Source organism: Nelumbo nucifera, chromosome 2 (genome assembly GCF_055504915.1).
Source record: "Nelumbo nucifera cultivar China Antique chromosome 2, China Antique-T2T, whole genome shotgun sequence".
NCBI classification, from domain to species: domain Eukaryota; kingdom Viridiplantae; phylum Streptophyta; class Magnoliopsida; order Proteales; family Nelumbonaceae; genus Nelumbo; species Nelumbo nucifera.
Window position 1 is genome coordinate 21,542,539 of NC_142650.1, and position 17,233 is coordinate 21,559,771.

Below are 17,233 nucleotides of genomic sequence, written 5' to 3' on the forward strand. Positions count from 1 at the left end.
CGAATGCTCATTTGGTGATTGATCACAAAATGCACATTTTAGGGGATGTTTGGAACTGTGGTCGTTTTTCAAAGAAACGGTGCTACGTCGGATCCACACAGGCGCTTCAATAAACGTTCATATATCTCATTGTTTGGTTCAACCAATTATTAAAAAATGGGCATGTCTCGAAAATCGAGATCTCACCGATGGATAAAATGCCAAATTACCATTTCCCCTAACGGTTGACTGATCTGTATCCTATGTGATGTTTATCTGTCGGTACATACATAAAAAACGGTAATAAAAATCATCTTACCAGTGTTGTTCACCGCCTACTTGATAGAAGCGTCTTTTTTTTTTTTCTGAAAAACGGATCTTGAAAGCATTGCGTTTTTTCTTAAAAATCGGTCCTAAAAAGCGCAATAAAAATCATCTTACCAGTGTTGCTCACTACCCACATGATAGAAGCGTTTTTTTTTTTTTTTTTTTCTGAAAAACGAGTCTTGAAAGCATGGCGTTTTTTCTTGAAAATCGGTTCCAAAAAGCACAATAAAAATTATCTTACCAGTGTTGCTCACTACCTAGACGACAAAAGCGTTTTTATTTTTTTTTTTATTTTCTGAAAAACGGGTCTTGAAAGCATGACGTCCCAAAAAGCACCTACGCTTGAGGTGTCTGTCAAGGACATGCATTGTCAATCACTTCTTCACATATTCCCCGCCAAAGAAAACCAATACAGTCGTTGCAATCTCTTAGCCACCTGTCTGGAATTCACTGTCGCCATTGCTGCACGAATTCAAGCTCCCTTCTTTCTCCTTTGTCATTTTAATTGCTGTTATAACTTCCATTCTCATCGTCCATATCTTGATATATACAATACATTTATATCTCAATTTGCTCTCCTTCGTCTTCTTCGGCTTACGAGAGTGTGATTCTCAATGGAGCTTAACGTGACTACTCTGCGGAACAATCATAATGGATTTCATTTGATCCCGTCACGGTTAGGGTTTCAAGTGGCTATTTCGGATTCGATCTCTCTAAATCCTGCTGTGAAGAGAGTAAGACTTTCCCAGGTTCGGAATGATTCTTACTATGGAGCTCGGTTGTCTTCTTCGAAGTTAGGGTTTCGGACTAAGTATTGCGTTCTTGCTGCGGATTCGATGTCGTATGGAGAGAGTTACGGTTCTTCTTTGATGGAAGAAAAACAAGAAACAGAGAGTCGAGCTTCCTTGAATCCTGTTTATAAGCCGACGCCTCTTAACAGAGAGCTTCGAACTCCTCACAGCGGGTAATTCATCTTACCTGACTACTCAGAGTGCATAGGCGTAGATATTAAGTTAATATTACGAATGTTAGTGTGTTTCAGTTGTCTATAATTAACGATTTATGGGAATTGCTGGTTCTTTTTTTAGGTATCACTTTGATGGAAGCGCGAGGCGTTTTTTTGAAGGGTGGTACTTCAAGGTGTCGATTCCTGAACGAAGGCAAAGTTTCTGCTTTATGTATTCTGTGGAGAATCCTGCATTTCGTAAAAAACTGGGACCATTGGAAGAGGCTGCTTATGGCCGTCGATTTACTGGAGTTGGGGCTCAAATTCTTGGTGCAGATGATAAGTACATTTGCCAATACTCTCAAGAGTCCCAATACTTTTGGGGAAGTATGTTCTGAAATTATTGTCTTCGTTCTTTTGAAATTTGAACCCTGATTACCCAGACTTCACAGGTTTAGATGTAACCTTATTTTACTGAAATGCTGAAGCTTTCATGTGTTGATGGTTTGAAGTTCCTTGTTGAGCTGGCTTCTTGTGCAAATAGATAGTTTCATATTTTATCATAATAATGGAATCGCCATAGGAGTTCTGAGAGCTTATACACATCCAAACAAACACATGTACACACACGCATAATTATACAAAATGAGTAAGAAATTTCTTCTAGGTAGGATCATCTGCTCTCCTTCTACTGCCCCTTTATTCTTACCCCCTTGCTTAAAATGCTCCTTTGTTGTGCAACAAGACATCCAATTGTACAATAAAAGCCACGGAGACAACAAATTTATAGTTTAGGGTGTCACCATACTAACATAACCGTATATTATGCTTGTAATGCACATTTTTGGTTATCTTGGTCAGTAAGCATTTTACAATGGTTCTATAATAGGAACTAGTCTGGGGCATCGAGACAACTCAGCCAAGTCAGAATAGATTGTGCCTTCAAACATTTTATGTTATTTCATTTTCTTTTTAAACGTGACTGCATTTCTGTATTGGACATTTTAAGTTAGCACTGATTTTCTATTTTCTTTACTTGCATGTTTTTGTAAGATTATCATGTAATATCATTCTCTTCTTACACAATGAGCATAAAATTAGAAGATCTGCAATTCACATTTTTCTGTTCCTTCTAGGATTTTTCATAATTCTTATTCGCTCAACCTAGAGTTCCACCAGAATCAAATTAATTTGTTGGATCCATTTATTCTACTTCTATTCAGTTAGCTTACCTATATATGGTGGAAGAGATTTATTGGAGATATCCTGCCCTTCTTTGGAGAAACAATTCTTAGTTTTCTTTTCATATTCAATTTTATGTGATGCAAATGCTTATTTTTTGATAAATTCTTTTGTATTTAAAGAATATATTTTTCAAATTTTTTGACGAATTATGTCTCAATGCATAGGTAGGCATGAGCTAATGTTGGGCAACACCTTTACAGTGGGGAAAAACTTGCCCCCTCCAAATAAGGAGACTCCTCCTCAGGTCCATGTGCTTTCTTTGGATTAAAACCATTTAGCATATAAAATACTGTAATAATTTTGATAATGGTTCATATAAAAGGGTAACTTCGACTTACAATAGTTGCTGCATATTTTCCACCTTTCGTTGCTTGGATTCCATGTTACTGAAACAAATTTGCATTGATGTACCTATTGCTAGTGCAAGCGGGCAACACCAATAATGCCCAACTGATTTGCACAAATTAACTTTAGTGTCTGTACCTGTAGGATGTTGCAGTCATTTTTTTTTCTCTGCATGTTACTATATTGGCCTGTATAGGCATTTCCAAGATTGCCAGTGGCTACTCACTTTTCTTCAATTTCCTATTGTTTCTCGAAGACTGTCCTGAATTCCATACTTGATTTTGAAATGTCTTGCAAAAAGTTGAATTATACTCTTTATGTGATATTGAATGCTGTAATCTTAACAAAACATGTTCTCTTTCCCAAGGAATTTCATGGGCGTGTGTTGGAAGGATTCCAAGTTACACCACTTTGGCATCAAGGGTTCATTCGTGATGATGGCAGGTACATGTTTTATTCCATTATTTTCAGGATCTATGATCTGATATAACTGGACATAAACAGATAAGATCAATATGTTTGATGTTCTTTGCTTCTTCAGTAAGTTAAATATTTACAAAATTACAGTTAATGGTTTGCAAAGGATTCAACTAATACAATAATAAGTACATTACTGAACTTTTCTATTACATATATAACAGGGAAAAAAGTTGATCTAATTGTAAACAGTTCATGAAAGTGATTATGCAGAGGCCCCAACAGAAAGGACAACCATTCTACATAATAATTGACTACAAAGGAGAGTTGCTACATAATTAGGGGTGTCAATTGGACTGGATTCGGTCCAATCCGCTCAAGTCCAATGTGAGTCCAGTACAAATGGACCGGGTCCAATCCAATCCAATGAATATTTTGGACCATTGTGGGCCGGTCCAATTCAATGTCTGGACTGTCCAATCTTCTCAATTTTGTTTTAATTTAGATTGCTTCCAACCCAAACCTGCTCCATTGATGTTCTTATCTTCTATCAATGGACCAGATATTGGTTCGATCCAACCCAATCCAATATAAATTCATTACAGATGGACCAGGTCCAATCAAATCCAATAATTACTTTGGACCATTAAGTCTGGACTGGTCCAATTCAATGTGTCTTGTTGGTCCATCCAATCCGTCCAAATTGATTTTGGTTTGGATGGGTCCAACCCAAAATTGGCCCGTTGACATCCCTATACATAATTTTTTGAGAAAAGGTAAAGTATAACTGCATTAATCAAAAGATCCTTTGTACAGTGAGAAGCTGTACAAAAACTAAACATAAGGACCTCAAAAAAGTACAACCAGACATTCATATACATAATGATATTTGTTCAACAACTGGCCTTCTAGAATAGAAGGATAGAGACAAAGCTGATTAGATCACATATAAATAGAAAAAAACCCAGTTGTCTAACTGACGTCTTAATTGGCGTCTAAACTTAGTGTTGCTTATGCGGTGCATAATGATATTAACTGTCATTCCATATGGCCTCTTCTTTTAACTGATTATCTTAGGCATTTGAGGAGTATGTCTATAAACATGTAATGTATCTCCATTCTCCAATTCTTGATGTTATTTTGCATTGGCTCAAAGAGTCAACAAAATTCTCAATATTGAGCTTTTGTCTTTTTAATGGGCTAGAAACTTCAGAATCAAAAAAAATTGTTTGGAATTGAGATTCCTTGTGCTAAGGATTTGTTTTTTATGTTTAATGGTGAAGGCTGCACTGTTAGTATACTTTCAATATGGCAAAAGGTGTAATTTAAGGAAATTTGGTTTTCTTTTCTTTATTATTGTATTGTTATGCTTTTCCTATAAAATGTTGAAATCTTTACTTTCATACCACTAGAAATTATACTTGGCCTGATCATTCCTTCATCAACAACTTGACTTAGTTTTGGATGACAGATCAACTTATGTGCAGACAGTAACAACTGCACGTTGGGAGTACAGTACTCGTCCTGTTTATGGCTGGGGTGACGTTGGCTCTAAACAGAACTCCACAGCAGGCTGGCTTGCAGCTTTCCCTGTATTTGAACCCCACTGGCAAATATGCATGGCAGGTGGACTGTCAACAGGTATATGCCATCTTCCTTGCTTTCTGCAGTAATACATTAGTTTGAGTGGTGAAGTATTTGCTTTCCTGGATGCCATTATGTGAGATTGGGTATACTGTTGTTGAACTTGAATCTATTATCTCTTACATTAAAGTCTTTCTGGGTTAAAATCATTATCCTGATTGTCCTCCTCCTCCTCATTATCATCCAAGTCTTATCCCAACTATATGGGGTCGTCTACATGAATCCTGTTTCACCATTCTGTTCTGTTTAATTGTATATCGATTGTTAAATTGTTATCCTGATTGTCCTGCTTGTTTTACTTTGTCATGCCATTTTTTAGCTACAGCAGCATCCAGTATCATATTCTGTAGAGGTATTCAAAAGGATAGAACTGTATATGCTTATCATTAAAATGCTAAAGTGATATAGGAAAGCATTATTTCCACTATGTTGTCTGCATTCATGCCTGGACAAAGCTTTCCAAACAGAACTTCAATTGTATGGAGTGCAAGTAATATATTGAGGTAAGCGTAAAGGTCTGCAGAACACAAGCAATGTGGTGCAAAAGAACCCTTGAACTGACACCCCTGAATAAAAATTTATATTATTGCTGGCAGAATGTTATGTATACTTAATTTAATTTATTATTGTTTTGATCAGCAACAGAAATTAGTTTCATTAGTTGAGAATTTAAATTGTCACATATGATATTGGAGATTAATCCAACAACCCATTCACTGTATCTAGCAAGGATCAAAATATTGATATGACCAATACCCAAAGTTGGGCATTGGTGCGTATCGATATCATCGATACTCTATACTTTTTTTTTTTTTTTTAAATTTTATAACGCTTAGAGGGGTGCCTTTGATACTTGGGACATTTTAATTTTTTTTTGTATCGGTGTATCCATGTATATTGGAGTCCACTGATACAGATACAATAGGGGGCGTATGGTGTATCGTATCACCATTTTAATCCTTGGTATCTAGTCCATTACAATTCTGCTGAAAAAGTTGTTCCCTATAACCCCTTGCTTCGCTAGGATATCAGCCAAAATATTTGCTGTTCTTTTCACCGATTGGAAGGTAGCTTCCACCTCGTTAGCTAATCTTTTCATCTCCTTTTAAGTTTGCCTAAACATCCAAGCATGCAGGTTGTTGCATCTCATCCAAGAGATGGCTAGCTTTGAGTCCCCTTCAACCTCTACCTGCTTCAGTCCAAGCTATTTAGCTGACTTCTGCCATTGCAAGAGAGATAAAACCTCAGCTTTTAGTGAGTCCCCATGTTCAATTGGTCCTGAGTATATTGCTACCACCACACTTTCATTTCTAAAGACTCCCCCAATTCCTGAAGGTCCAGGGTTACCTACAGAGCTTCCATAAAAATTCAGGGCCCATTTGGTTTGCAGTCGGAATTGGAAACATAATGGTTTATTCCTCTCCACCTGTTTTGTTCAGACGGGAATTGGAAGCAGCTGGAATGGATTCTCATTCCCAAGGGAGGGAAGCGAATGGCCATTCCCTCAAATGAAGGAATGGGAATGGAATTCCAATTCTGTCCAACCAAACGGTTGGGATCAGAATGGACCATTCCAATTCTGATTCCAGACCCTATTCCAATGAACCAAATGGATCCTCAGTTTTACATTGTTATGTGAAGGAGGTTTCCACTCCGACACAACTATGTCTTTCACAATTCTGGATTTTGTCACCACTTCCCATGATCTCAGGATGTCATTCACCTAGAAGGCTTTGAAAGCTTCCAATGTTCTTACCCAATGTGCCACCTTATACTGTTTATTATGTCTTCTCTTGTGCTGTATCTCTCCTTTAATATCCGCTTATTCCTTTCTTCCAAGATAGTCCACACCAAAACTGCTCTCATTGCCCTCTACATTAGTCTTCCTCTCTTTTAGGTTGTCTCATGAAGCCAGGGCTGAATGGAGTGGCCACATCTTGAGGAGGTTCCCACCTGCAACCAAAGTGGGAGCAAAAGTACCTCCAAAAACAACTCACAAAAGGACAGGAGATTATTATTAATATAAGAGTTATGTGTTTCTAATTTGACATGGATCTATAACAGAGAACTTGATCTAACCATCTGTGATAAAATATGCAGAACACTAATAAAATTAAATTTGATAGCTCTGTTACAATGTTTGATTAGATGACCAGATTATTAATGTTTTATCAAGATATTCAATTAATTATTAACTGAAACTACTATTTATGCAACAATAGATGTCCAAGGAGGCATATTACTCAAAACACAGTCATTTATGCAGAATTTGCTAAATTATTTTAAATACCATATGCAAATAAGACACAAGTAGCAGACACATGTTGGGTTATAATCTCTGTTTGACTACTAATGCATACAAATATAAGTAGTTCATTATAACAAGTTTTCTAAATAATATAAATCAAAACCTGACATAAAGGAAAATAAATTAATTAATCTGGTACAATTTACCTTAATTATCCTTCCTGCTTGGAAGCAACAGTGGCCATAGACAGAATAGTAAATACGTGAATGTTGTAAAGAATTTCAAGATTCTGGACATGGTATCTCAGCCAGTATATGTCCACACTGCTTGATCTTGCTTTATAAAAAGGCATTTTGTACACATTATTTAAAAAGCCATATGTTTTGCCTTTTATTAGGGGCCATTTGACAGCTGAAGTGGCTGAACTGAAAAGCTTATTGCTTTGTCTTTTAGTGAATAAGATTTTAAGGAGGTTGGGGTCTCCTTAATGGCTACCCTTGAATATTTTATCCACTAAAAGACAAAGCAATAAGTCATTCAGTTCAGAAACTTCAGCTGAACTGAAGTATTATTGGCTGTTAAAGGTTTTAATATTTTTAATGTTCAACATGCCTCATAAATATGTTTTGTTTTGGCTATGTGGAAAACGTTTTCTGAGCTCAAATTTTCCCTGTTGGTAGAGGATAGCTAGAGGAACCTATGGGGCCATGTTTAGCCCTAGATCAATTTGCCATGTGGAAAATTCCTTGGTCATTCAGATTTCTTCACTAACGACTCAACTCAACTAGCAGACCCTCTCCCATATATAAATGTGCATGCACGTGAAATTCTTTTTCTTTCACTTCAATTATATCTATTTCATCTAGAATTCCATGTACTCATTTTAAATATGGAAGCCTAAAAAATTTTGTATATATTCCCAAGTTGTACATAGCTCCTCAAACTTTGAATTTATTCCCAGGTTGGATAGAGTGGGATGGGGAACGATTTGAATTTGAAAATGCACCTTCTTACTCTGAAAAGAATTGGGGTGCAGCCTTTCCAAGGAAATGGTTTTGGGTAAGGATTTTTTTGTCTTATGGAATACAATTTTTTTTCATTAATTGGAAATTGGTTGGGTTGTGTAGACATTTCGTTCCTGTGGTGTATATAAACTTACTCTTCATAGCTGCTTTATATTTGTTTTTGGGTTTTGTCTTCTCAAAATTGTTCTACAGCTTCTGTTTCTTAAAGGAGCTGATAAAATTGACTTTAATGTTTGAAATTTGTTTGTTCACAGGCTTGTCTTGGTTATTTGTTACTATTAGCAGTATTACTTTTCTTTCTTTTTATGCCCATAACAAGTAGAAAACTAGTAACACCAAAACCAAAAATCCTCCATTATCAGTTTCTGTATTACATGTATTTACAGTCACAAAGGTGCAAAAAGTGCCTGATTTTAGTTTGGGATGCCTTTTTCATCATTTTCATCATATGCAGGTAATCTATTGGTAAGCATCTAAACTGGTATAGGGCCAACAGAAAACACCAAGAAAAATAATATGAAAATATAACCTGTGGCATTATGGACCGAGGTTATTTAGTTCTTTTTCACAATGTCTTGTCACTCTTCCCTAACTAAATTATATATTGCCACTTTTATATGGATATACTAAAGCAAGATTATGCTGGTTGCAAGGATTTCAGCATCATTTATACTGACTTATAAGCTTGGAAGCAAGATGAGTATCCTTTCTTTTCGCTACATAATGATTATTTGTTTTATGATACCCACTTATGTCTACCAAATACCTCTTTACGAGACTTTGTTATTTGGGAGTTACATGCTAGAGGTATAACAGGTTTTTGGTAGAGATAACTGATAAGATTGTTGCTATGGTGGAAGATGGGTTTTATTAGCCTAATTTGAAGAATGATGTTGCTTATATAATAAAGTAATGCAGGACATGCCAATTTGCCTAAGGTCAAAAGTAGAACACAGGGCTATATACACCCCTACTTATTCCTCATGAACCATGGCAAGATTTATCCTTGGATTTTGTCCTTGGATTGCCCAAGACTACTAGGGGTCACGATACAATCTATTTGTGGTGGATCGTTTCTCCAAGATGGCTCATTTCTTACCTTGCAAGAAAACACATCACATATTGCTACTATATTTTTTAAAGAAGTGGTTTGACTTCTTGGAGTGGCCTTCTACTATTGTATCAAATTGGGACACCAAGTGTATGAGTTATGTTTGGAAGACACTAGAAATTACTCAATACTCAGCTGCAATTCTCTACATTGTTTCACCCCTAAATAGATGGTCAAACTGAGGTAGTGAATAGAAGCTTGGGAGATCTTTTATGGTGTCTAGTTAGTGATCTTACTTCTAGATGGGAACTAGTGCTTCCAATAGCTGAGTTTGTTTATAACAGCTCAGTAAATAGATCCACAGGAAGAAGTCCATTTGAAGTGGTGATTGTATTCAGCCTAAGCGACCAATTGACTTAGTTACCTTACCACTAGATACACGTACTAGCATTGAAGCAGAAGCATTTGCTCGGCACATAAGAGAGATACATGGTGATGTTAGGAGAAAAATTGCATTGAGCAATGATTTATACAAGGCTAGAGTTGATATTCATTGAGCAAATTATCAAGAGGGAGACTTGGTTATGGTACATTTACGACCAGAGCATTTTCCTAAAGATGTGTATAAAAAGCTCCACTCCAAGAGTGCAGGTCCTTACAAAATCATCAAGAAGATAAGTTCTAATACCTATGTTCTAGAGTTGCCGGATGATATGGGAATTAGTCTTATCTTCAATGTTGAGGAATTGACTCCTTACCATGGACATGTGGATTCTTTTAAGACTCCTATACCTAAGTTTCCAACTATTGCATCTCCAAATGGCATTCTAGAGGATCACTGTTGAAGACCTTCATCGTCTCAACCCAGATCTTTATGAAAGATACCATGCTTTTAGCTTGCCGGGGTCGAGTTCTTTCAAGCTAGGGAGAGATGATAGGAATCGATCAGCACTCTTGAAGACTTATTCTAGAAAGAAGAAGGCCTTACAACAGGTCCTGATATGGCATAGTGATGGTACTTGGGATTTGGACTGAATTGGACACCAAGGGTATTTTTGTTATTTTATAATTTTTTTGTAGGGTCCAATTATAGGGTTTGATCGTCTATTTATAGCTTGCTTATGTTTAAAATTTCAGAGTCATTGCATAGGTAGGATTAGAGTTATTGAGCCTTCTTTGAATTGAAACAGGATATGGCAGCTTAGTTTGAGTCCTACTAGTATTATTGAGTTTAACATTTTGACTCCTAGGATTATTATGAGTTTAGAGTCTATAAATATGTATGAACGCTTTACACAAAGAGAATGAAGTTTATTGATTTTTCTTCAGCTTATGCTAATTATGGTGAGTGATTCTAATGCCCTAGAGTGATTCCAGGCACCTCGTGAGTGATTCCGGGTACTTTCTCTTTTCTTTCTATTCCTCTTTTCTTTCTTATTCCTTCAAGAAGTCATTACATCCATCAACAACCATAAATTTCTGATCAAAGAAGACCATTCAACATTCTCTAAGGACTAGAATTGAGCTGGTCCTACATTAGTGTGGAAGACTATCCCTGCTGCGGTAATTGAATCTATTTGGGCAGAGAGAAACTACAGACTATTTGTAATAGGAGGAACTCTGAAGATCTTATCTGATTTGTAGTGGGTAAATTGGGTCTTGGCCTCCTGGGTTTTGGTCAAAAAGGAGTTTAAGCATCAGAATAATTTTCTGTCACAAAGGATTTGTAGTGTGGCTCCTTTCCTGGGGTGGGGTTTGTGTGTGTATGCTCCTGCCATTTGGGCCTGTTGTGCCTGTTGTGCCTTGTTGTTCTTGTTCTTGCAATAAATTTTTTACCTTACCAGTGGAGTTTTCGGTCTTTTCATCATTCCTCTTTTGGTTAATAAGGTTGCAGTAACAATGTCATAAGAGTCTTACTGTAGTTTGCAGATATTAGTATTTTTTCACAAAATTTACAATTGGTAACAATACTAGGTGATGATGATAATTTGCTTAAGGAGATCAACAAGTGCATGTATTGAAATAGTGGATGGAGTACTTATATTTGTATCATTTTACACTATGCAAAACAAACAAATGCACTCATGTTCTGTTAATTATTTATATGTTGGCAATGAAGGCTATGCATGTTTTAGCTGCGTGTTTGTCTGTTAAGTCTTTAAGCCTTTTCATTAACCTTTTTTTGTCATGAAAGCCTTTCTATTAAACTTGTAACTGGGAGTTAATAGTTGGGAGATTATTTCAGGTTCAATGTAATGTTTTTCAAGGTGCAAGTGGAGAAGTTGCTCTAACTGCTGCTGGTGGGCTGAGAGAACTCCCTGGATTGGCTGATACCTTTGAAAATGCTGCATTGGTATGCTCTCTACCATAACTACATTTTTGTTTATCAATAACAGAAATTTTCATTAGAAATATTTAAAAAATTACAAGATAGGGGGAGGTATACTTTCTTAACTCTTCATAGACAAAAAAAAAAAGAAAAAAAAACTATTACAATTGAGCCCAAAACAAACTGGTTCCTCCCCACCCCTTGTTTTACTAAGACATCATCAAAACCACTTGCTACCTGTTGGAATGTTTACTTTACATTTACGTTTTCATTCTGCTTAGTTAGGGTCAGTTTGGTCTGGTTAAAATAGCTTTTTTTTTTTTTTATCTCTGTTTATGTACTTTAACTACAGCAGTGGCATAAGGGTCTTTTCCCTTTTAATTATGGTTGCCCTATATATAATAACGTAAGCTGGCACCGCTAGACAGATTAGAACTCTCCAAACACTTCTTCTTCTCCTCTCCCTTCTTTCTTCTCTCTCTCTCTCTTCTCTTCTTCCTTATTTCTCCATTTTTTCTTTGCTAATATGGTATCAGAGCGGTTCTACTGGGTTAGAGAGCAGATTGAACAAGTTCTTTCTTCTTTATCTTGCTGTCTTCTCCAAACTGAGATCAGAGAAGTTGACCTACGACTAGTACAAGTTTATTTTACCTTTTTTTTTTTTTTTCTTTTCTCTTGGTCATATACCAAGAAAAACCTTATGAAACAAGACTGCTGAAGGCTGTTAGAGGAATTGTGAGGTACAAACCTCTTTTCTGTGGATCGTGTGATCCTGTACCTGAGAACGGGATACCTGTAGGTCACGAATGACCTATTTTTCCCTGTTTTTGGTGTGACTACACAGTTTTATGATCTCTCCTGGTAGTTGGTGTGTTTAGATGGTCTTGAAATTGGTGGACTGTGACTGTTAAACCTGTGTAGTGCTGAAATCAACCTTTTTTTTGGAGAATTGGAGCTGGTCTATGTTCAGATTGTGTCTAGACCGGAGTGTGTGCATGTGGACTGCATCTCTGGTGTGTTTCTGGGACTTTTGTGGGGTGTCATGAGGGATCTTAAGGTGTGTGTTGAAACTAAATAGTGTTTTGAATCATGTCCTCTGAGAATTCTGCAACTTCTGGGGTTTTAGGAGGTCAAAACGGAATGAGTGGGGGGATGGATATGAGTTTCTCCATGGCTGTAATTCCCTTTGATGGACTAAACTACCTTGAACGGTCTAGGGGAATTAAACTCTACATTACTGCTAGGGGGAAATAGGGTATATTAATGATAAAGTGAAGGAACCAAAGACTAGAAGTGCTGAATATGATAGGTGGAACCAAGAAAATAGTATGGTGATGTCGTGACTCTTGGTTTCCATGCTGCCACAAGTAAGAAAGACCTTTGTGTGGGCTGAAACAACTTGTGAAATATGGGAATAAGCAAAATCTACTTATTCGGAGCAGAGACATTATGCAAAGGTATACCAATTGCAAGCTGAATCCTTCACTTGCAAGCAGGGGGAGAGAAGTCTCTCAGTGTACTACTCAGATCTGACATCAATCTAGAAGGAACTGGATCATTATCAAAATGTGAATTGGAAGTGTGATGAAGATGCAAAGGCCTATAAATCACTTGTCTCCCAACAATGAGTATTTGCTTTTCTTTTGGGGCTGAATCCTACATATGAGTCTATTAGGGTACAAATCTTGGGAAGTAAGGACTTTCCTTCAGTTCAAGAGGTTTATGCCTTAGTTTAGTTTGAGGAGAGTAGAAGAAGTGTGATTATTGTGCAGAGGGGGAGCAGGTTGCACTAGCAGTTCGAGGAGGTACAAATTCAAATGTCGGAGGTTCTTTTAAGAAGGGTGATTCACAAAAGAGAGTGGACGACAAAGACAAGCTTTGGTGCACTCACTGTTAGAAGTCCAGGCACACTAGAGACACATGTTGGGACCTCCATGGCAAGCCTAAATGGACTCAAGAATTGAGTAAGAAATCAGCATTTGATCAGAGTATAAATCCAGCCCAGCAAAATCAAAAGAAATATAACTCAGCAAATGTGGCATCTCAAGAGACTAGTCCCATGGTACCTTGGGAGCGACACTGGTTCTGATCCCAAGGAAGAGATTATCAACTCTTTTTGTGACCATTTGGAGTTATATGGTAGAACACTTCGCCAAATGGATTCTGGTGGCCCTACTCCTACCTTCTTTGCGTCTATATTAGGTAACACTACCACTGCTTTCCATGTGTCATCTCATACACCTGACTCCTCCTGGATAATTGACTCTAGAGCCTCAAACCACATGACTAGTAAGTCAACTTTATTTCAGGCATATAACCTCCTCTCTGGAGAGATAAGGTGAGACTGGCTAATGGATCATTCTCCACCATAGCCAGTCAAGAAACCATCTCCCTTCCTTTTGGTCTTACCCTTTCTAATGTGTTGCATGTTCCTAAATTACCTATCAATTTACTTTCCATTAGCAGTATTACTCACTCCTTCAATTGTTTAGTGACCTTCTTTCATTCTTTGCGTGTGTTTCAGGATTTGGCCTTGGGGAAGGAGATTGGTAGGGGAAAAATGGTGGATGGTTTCTACGTGTTAGAGAATAAAACCGGTCTTATGGCTATAGAGTCTTTAAGTTCATCTAGTGAGAGCCACGCCTACTTATGGCATAGTCGTCTTGGTCATCTTTCTTTTGAGTCATTAAAACTTATGTTTCCAGAGTTATTTAAGTCTGTCTATTAGTGAGTTACAATTCCGACATGTCAATTGAGCAAACATTGTAGAAATTCTTTCCCTTTAAGAAATAAAATATTTGAATTTCTATTTCATATTGTCTATTCTGATGTTTGGGGCCTTGTTACTCTACCTTTTGAGATTTGATATAAGTATTTCATTACTTTGATTGGTGACTACTCTAGATATACATGGGTTTATCCTATGTGATCTAGAGATGAAGTGCCAAAGATTGTGAAAGATTTTCAATGCATTATTTTTACTCAATTCCAAATTGAGGTTCATATTTTCCAGTCGGACAATGCAAATGAGTACTTCCATAGTAATTTCACGGAGTTCTTTGCTTCGTGTGGATCTCTTCATCGAAGCACTTGCGGTAGGATACCCTAGCAAAATGGTGTCGTTGAAAGAAAAAATCATCTTCTTGAAGTGGCTCGTGGTTTATTACTCCATATGCATGTTCTGAAACACTTTTGTATGGATGTCGTTGTGTGTGTTGCATATATCATCAACCATATACCATCTCGGTTACTAGAGTATAAGGCCCCACATCAACTGTTGTTTCCTATGATTGTTCTATCCCCTATTCCAATGCGTGTCTTTGGGTGTCGTTGCTTTGTTTATGACTTGTCTCCTACTTGCAGTAAGCTCGATCCTCGTGCCATTCCTTGTGTTTTTCTTAGTTACCCTTCATCTCAAAAGGGCTATTGATGCTATGATCCTGTTTCACGCTAGTATTATGTCTCCATGGATATGTCCTTTGAGAGTCAACATTTTTTCTCGGTTTCTCTTCAGGGGGAGAGTGGTGTTGAGGAGAAACACACCAAAGTTCAATTACCTCATCTTCCCGATCCTCCTCCATTTCGTGTCTTTCTTTGTCGCCATAAGATCCAATAAAATTCAAGAGCTGTGGATATTTGTTCCAGTTAACTGGTATAGTGATTCTAACACCCTTTCCTTCATGAATCCAATAAAATTCAAGATATGTGTAGTTATTTGTTCCAGTTATAGTAGTGTCAGTTTGTTAATTCAGTTATTTATTTCAGCTTTTATTTACTTTATTTATTATGTAAGTACTAAGGGCAGATGTGTCTTTTCCATTATGTACTAAACATAACCTATAAATAATAAGAAAGTGGCGGCGGCAGATCAGTAAGAATCTGTCCCTCCTTTCAATCACTTGTGTTCTCCTGTTTCTCTTCTATTCTCTCTCCTTTTCTCTCACTTTTCTTCTGTTTTGTAAACCTAAAACCTATTAGGATTCAAGACTGATTACAATCTTGATCTTCTACTTGGTATCAGAGCCTATCTAGGGCTTCTCATGTGTGTCTAGTCCAACCGACCACATGAGGACTAGCTAGGGCTGGAAGCTTTGAAGAAGTATTCGGTGGCTGAATCTTGGAGATTACCAGGAGAGGTTCGCAGTAGTTGAAGACTTGCCGCGGCTTGCAGAGAGTTGGTAATCAGGAAGAAGCAGCGAAGGTTAGGGTTCAGGTAACCCTAGAAGACAGTAAAAGGTTAGGGTTCAGGTAACCCTAGAAGACAGTAAACCGAGGTACATAAGTAAGTTTTTTTTTTATTTTTTTATTTTTTTTATTGAGTTTCAGAGACTGCAATCAGTCGAGATAGGTTGGACCTATCTAGAAGTAGGGGCCGAACTATGTTCAAGTTTGTTTCTAGGGTTTGACTTGTTAAGTCTGTTTCTAGGGTTTGACTGTTGGGCCGAACCCCTTCCCTCTCAGAGGTGACTAGTTTTTAGGGTTTCATATTGCCCTACGACAAGTCCCACTTGTGCGGACTGCTTGGAGAGTGCAACTGAGCATTTATTTCAGACCCACAGTTGAAACCCTAATTTTGCTCTCGCAGTAGTGGGCCCCACAGTAGTGATTTCAGAAAATAGCATCTCAGATTGACAGGCTGCCTGGTACTGTGCATGCCGATTGATTTCAGATCAGATTTGAGTTGTTTCCTTGCCTATACTGTGATAGGCGATTGAGTTTAGATCAGTTTTGGGTTGGTTTCAGATCAGATTTCGGATCAGATCAGATTTCAGATCAGATCAGATTTGTGTTGGTTTCGGATCAGTTTTCAGACCTGCTTGTTTGACTCTGTTTTCTGGTATAGTGATTCTAACAGTTTGTAGCCACTAAATCTTGATCAAAGATGGAGTTTAAGGGTCAGGGAGAAAGTAGTTTTGGAAACCACAGTTATGGTAGTGTATCTGAAACCGGGTTTTAGATTACAACTATGAGATTTGATGGGTCAAATTATTTGGAGTGGGCTCAATCAGCCATGATGGCTATTGGAGGAAGGGGAAAACTGGGTTACCTCTTGGGAGATGTGAAAGAACCTTCCAAGGAGGACCCAACATACACCAAGTGGGTTCAAGAGAACTATTTGGTTATGGCGTGGCTGTGTAATTCTATGCAGCCACATATCAACCGAAATTACTTGTGGGCAAAGATAGCCAAAGAGATATGAGATGTTGTGAAAGAAACCTATTCCCAACCCCTTAATGTTGCTAGAGCCTATGAACTGAAGTGTGAGGTGAACAACCTTAAACAAGGAGAGAAGCCAGTTTCTGTCTACTTCTCTACCTTGAAATCCTTGTGGCATGAGATTGACCATCTAGAGACCCTTGAGTGGGAGAGTCCCAAAGATGCACAAACTCACAGAAAACAAGTCGAGACGAATAAGGTATTTGAATTTCTGGCTGGTTTGAATTCAAAATATGACATTGTGCGACAACAGATATTGACAAGAGATATACTCCCTGGTGCATAGTGAAGAGACCAGGAGGAAAGTCATGATGCAACCTCAGCCCTCTTTCCCAGCCTTGACAGCTATTAAACTTAAGCCAGGGGGTGACTTAGAAAGGGACCGGAAGAAGGAAGATAAACGGGATCTGGTATGTGAACATTGCAAGAAACCCAAGCACACAAAAGATATTTGTTGGAA

General features: G+C 37.6%; 1 protein-coding gene across 2 annotated transcripts in view; it reads left to right on the forward strand.

Annotated features, from left to right (window-relative positions):
• Positions 1–647: 647 nt before the first annotated feature.
• VTE1 (tocopherol cyclase, chloroplast / vitamin E deficient 1 (VTE1) / sucrose export defective 1 (SXD1)) overlaps positions 648–17,233 on the forward strand; it is a 33,979-nt gene continuing 17,393 nt past the window's right edge. The window contains exons 1-7 of one of the 2 annotated variants that reach the window (XM_010255747.3): positions 648–1,270; positions 1,395–1,639; positions 2,662–2,741; positions 3,210–3,286; positions 4,731–4,900; positions 8,113–8,210; positions 11,473–11,580. In XM_010255747.3, the coding sequence (XP_010254049.1) occupies positions 921–1,270; positions 1,395–1,639; positions 2,662–2,741; positions 3,210–3,286; positions 4,731–4,900; positions 8,113–8,210; positions 11,473–11,580 (1,128 nt within the window). In that variant the 5' untranslated portion in view covers positions 648–920. The remainder of the gene's footprint in view (positions 1,271–1,394; positions 1,640–2,661; positions 2,742–3,209; positions 3,287–4,730; positions 4,901–8,112; positions 8,211–11,472; positions 11,581–17,233) is intronic. The other variant, XM_010255748.3, reaches the window with a different exon arrangement.